At 40.9% G+C, this 4,880-nt stretch overlaps 2 protein-coding genes across 2 annotated transcripts in view; both read left to right on the top strand.

Annotated features, from left to right (window-relative positions):
* Positions 1-427: 427 nt before the first annotated feature.
* Positions 428-1,006, top strand: SARC_09006 (hypothetical protein; the record flags this gene model as incomplete). Its single annotated transcript, XM_014296997.1, has 1 exon — positions 428-1,006. One exon carries the CDS (start codon positions 428-430, stop codon positions 1,004-1,006), a length of 579 nt encoding a protein of 192 aa, XP_014152472.1.
* A 3,690-nt stretch (positions 1,007-4,696) lies between these two features.
* Positions 4,697-4,880, top strand: part of SARC_09005 (hypothetical protein) — a gene marked incomplete at both ends in the record, with an annotated part of 4,396 nt that continues 4,212 nt past the window's right edge. Inside the window, one exon of the mRNA XM_014296996.1 lies at positions 4,697-4,774. Within this exon, the coding sequence (XP_014152471.1) occupies positions 4,697-4,774 (78 nt within the window). The remainder of the gene's footprint in view (positions 4,775-4,880) is intronic.

Here is a 4,880-nt window from a genome sequence, read left to right as displayed (position 1 = left end):
AAAACGTACCCACAAATTCTCTTTGTGTTGTTTACCATTGCAGCCAAGAGAAAAAGCAATTATTCTCGCTTGCAATGGCTCCTTGCAATATATTAGGTCAGCAGTATGCTGTGCAAAATAATATAACATGCAATCTATGTCGACGTATTGTTTTCTCCTTACCACTCGAAATGATCTCTGTACCACTCGAAACTGTTAGTGGCGGAGGGTACACAATTTTAATAGAACTGACAGATTCATATTGAAATCGAGCTGTTTGTTTACTATTTATTCCGATGAATCTCAAGGTTAAATAGAATTTGTATAGATATGGATTTGTGTGGGAGTTCGACAGGTTGATACGCAAAGGCCATCATCCCCTGTCATAGTAGCATATAAATATATACATATATAGATGGACACCACAACCTGCCGTCAGAGACCTAGTATGGGTTGTATCACAAGAATCGTATTCGCTTTGGTCGTTTCTATTACCAATACCTATGGAATTCACACTGGCTCGTTCGCCGTTGCACTAACCGACGATGGTACACTTATCGGTGAGAAACCGCGGAATCCCGGCTACACGCGCCACTTCTGCGCAGAAAGTATAAACGGGGAGTATCAATCTCGCATGACTACCAGACGATCAGGTTATGTCTGCGTTTCCGAAGATGCAGGCGATGGTCAGTGTTTGACATACCATGCCTTGCAGGCGTGTTACGACACGTTTTTCAAAGACGATCTCAGTTTCTCCCGGCCTGCCCCTGACGCTTATACTGATTTTAGTAACGAAATCCCGAACGCACTCCGCCAGTGTGTATTTCTTACCACCACCGGCAAGTACATTCTTGCTACCACCTATCAGGGGCTCTCCTGCCTTGCGGCCAATAACAGTGTCGATTGTCAATTGTTTCAGGATGAACACTGCTGTGAGCGAGCCGCAGTGAACACGTCCACGGTAAATGTCGTGCCGTACAGCAACCAGCGTGTAGAGGACAATTTAAACTATTGCAGCAGGAGCTGAACAAACACACAGTCACTATACCTCTTTTCTGCGACTTTTTTGAATGGCTGTCGGCTATTTGGATTGGTGCGACTTTCACCCTGTATATCACCACTCGGGCCAAGCTCACTTGCTATATAAAACGGATGATCCGATATGGCAATCATTCGTAACTTATTTATTTCAGTGTTAGTTCCAGTTATTTGGTGAGCAAAAGGATCATAAACACCACATTGGAGCCTCACGGTCAGCATGCTAACAATATACACCAAATATGCGACGTTTAGACTATGCTTTGCGTTCCCGATGTGCACAGGTAGGTAATCAACTAAAACTAAATCGCCTTTACCTTGTATACCATATTAAACGCTTTCTAGTACCGATCGTCTAATAAAGAAGCAACTATTTTCTCTGATACTACTAGATGTGCCCGTGTGCTAACATTGCTTCCCCCGGGTTGTGATTTTTAGAGTCGATTGAATGACATATGTTATCGTGCGTTAGGTCTTGAGTTTCCTGAAAAGTTTAAAAAGTGCTTCAGATCCCACATATTGTATCAAACAACCTCTATCAGCCTTTCAATAACAGTAAGTCCGCCTGATTAGATCAAATTGTCAATAAGAACGAAGCAGTTCACACAGATTAGAGAAGACACATTATGCGTCTTTCCGTGATGGGACTGTGTACGGAACACAATCGACTTATCCCTTTATAATATAAAGGCCGCGTTTTGAATGGACCATTTCAGGTGCTACAAATATTGCATAATATTCAAATTCGGCTCACTTTTGGGCCATCTCCTATATTTGTTTGAACGGATAGCCTGCACACGTGTTCCCCAATGGCAATCACAAATAACCTAGTTCCTCGCTACCGCAGTATGAATGATATATATTAAATTCAGTTTAGATGAAGTGTTTTTCAGTATTACTATACATGAACTATTCGTGTGCGCGCACACGAGTGTTGTTATCAGAGAATGAACATGATACAAATACTAAACCAAATGCCCAAACTCTCATTTCCGAGTCCTAGGCATATCGTCAATATTATCTGACATACTATTCGAACTTAGTATGACATTGGACACTACAGCATCGGATCTCAGATATTAAGCAAAATCATCAGCTATTTGAAAGTTTATATAGCACCGCCTTTCGACCCTGATCGGTTTGTGATCGTATAAACATAGACTCCTTCAGGTATTTCAAAAACCATGAGCAAGCACTGGCTTCGCTTTTGCTGCTTTCCGGATTCTGAACTCTGGGGACCATCCACAACAGCAACAGAAGTGGGACGAAAAATTCATATATCGGTGTCTACTACCTTTTCTTTTCAGTAATCATGCGCGCTCCCATACTCCCGCCATATTCGTATGTGTAATATTTGCATCAGATAAACCGTTCTATTGTATTGATCTGTACAGCCTGCATCAAATGCTCTATATATATTCTCTGATAGACTCAGACTTTGGCCTCAGAATCTATGGACATTCGACAGAAATACATGTCCAAGACAGGCTCAATAGGCAGACAAATTTGGGCACCCACACTAATTTCGACTACGGATAAGGTAAAAAGGAAAATATAGCTGTTCGAGTGACCACCTTGTCCTCTACACCTGACAAATGATCGTTAATTTCCACAATAGCCGCGTTGTATTGCTTCGAGCACAACGGACCCGTCGCTCACCTGTACAGGTAAACTACTCATACACACGACCTCGTACGTATTTACTAAAGAGAGATTAACCATTGCAAGCAGGAATTCTGTATTCATAAGTACTAGTTAGGTGTGAAGATCGGTAACACTCGTCTTTTCAAGAGGCAACTCATTGGGTGACAAGTAAAAATGCTCCGACTCTTAGATTTTGGATAATACATGAGTAGAAGTCTTCGCTAAATGAAAAGGTTGAATCCGCAGGATAGCGATTTGGATCGAATAGTGCAACAAAACTTCCAGATAATCATAACACTGGGACAGATACCTTAACTTTTGAAAAAACAAAGATTCAACATTAGCAATGAAGATGACGTATAATCATCTATATGGTCTGCACCGAACACTGAGCAATGACTGAGTGACGGAAATGGTGTATGTTCTTCACGAATATTTACGAACGCTGCAGTAAAATGGATGGAATAGGGTATGCGATACGATCACCCTCGACTTAGGACTGTAAATCTCAGTGCTAGTTATGCCGCGGCATTCATAATATATCGGATTTGCTCGGTTCAAATGTTATAATGCGTATCTGTCTGATCACCTTAACACATGTGAAGAATATACTTGCATGTGTATGATTTATGCTAGTCGGAAGTGCACAGCTATCCGACATACACATCTTATTATGGCCGGAAGCATCGGTATGTGCAAGTGATTCCTTCGAGGTTGTACTTCTGTAATCGAGAAGTGTCTGCAGCAAAACTAATTCCGCCAGTGTTCGTACTACGTCATGGAGTGGGAAGCGCGAGGTTGTAAATATGAACCTGGGTGTGAGTGGGTGATATGAACACGGTGCTGTTGCTGACTGCATTAGAGGACCAAAATGCCTTTTATGGCCATATTAAATATATAAAATCATATTTGCTACAAAAATGAATTGTTCTATAGATGGGCATAGGCCAGAGGGCCATAGAATGGAGACCGAAGGACGAGGGACCTATTTATTTACAATGTATGAAATTGAAGTTTTCTTTATAAAATATCATGGCCCTCTGGAATCCCGAATCTGGATATAAGTCTCTCGGAAAAATGGTCTGCAGCCTTCAGGGGCAGGAAAATGCAATTTTCCTCCGGAGACCCAATCCACTATCCAGAGGGCCATGTATTTTTTTAAACAAAAATGTAATGTCACAGTAGAGAGGTATTTCCAGATTAAAAAAATCCGTATTTACTACATACCAGCATTCTGCCCCAGAGGGACTCAATCACTGACACTCAAGTGGTGCCTTATTACTCAAAGTTCAAACTGAATACCAATCCGATAAGCGAAAACTCAAACCCCCTCCCCTTGATTTTTATTTATTAAATATATATATATATATATTTTGGAGAGTGTTCAATGGATATATATGGGGGGGGGGGGGTGTAAAATAATTGTCGTTGTATTTCTTTCTCGATTCTATAAGTATAAATAAAACTATGCGGAATCATAGATCTCGAATTTAGTACACATGTAGAATGTCTTTAATGTTGTAAACATTTGCGACAAATGGGTGTCAATACGCTATTCTTGGGTTGTCAAGGAGAACCCCCGGAATAGGTGTTTTAATCTACATACAAGACAATGTCTTTGTCGTAAACTGTTCGTTTCAAATATTTGATAGTTTGTTCGCGAGCCAAAAAAAGCAGATCTGACTGATAACGGGCGTGAGAGATGAGAGTTCGAAATTGGCCAAACATCATATCATATTTATCACTTACAGATCAGGATTAGTACCGCTTCAACACGCACCCAAATTCACCATTACAAGCAAGCACTCACGCATGTACGTACGCAAGCAAGCACGTACACATACAAGGGTCATATACACGCACATAGACATTAAAATCAGGCTGGTGTATAGAGGTTTCGCGAGGTCATAGGGCCACGAATGGGGATAGTTGATCTTAGAACATCAGCTCCAAAACAAAATTAAAACGCAAAGTAGCCCATGTGGTACTGGGCGGAATACAGTTGTTTGGTATAAGTTTGCGATATATTGCAAGTATGAGCGACGATCGCCATGGGAGCTTGGCTAAGCTCGTGACGAGCAAAGACTCAATACTTACGCTGGATACACTTCTGGTATGTGATAGGAGTATAGTGCTTTCAGATGTAAACATTTATACATACATAAGTACATTCAAAGATACATACATATATACATACAAACATACATGCATATATATAT

The sequence above is a fragment of the Sphaeroforma arctica genome, assembly GCF_001186125.1.
Source record: "Sphaeroforma arctica JP610 unplaced genomic scaffold supercont1.870, whole genome shotgun sequence".
NCBI classification, from domain to species: Eukaryota; class Ichthyosporea; order Ichthyophonida; genus Sphaeroforma; species Sphaeroforma arctica.
The sequence above is the reverse complement of the archived record's forward strand: the minus strand, read 5'-3'. Positions and strand labels throughout refer to the sequence as shown.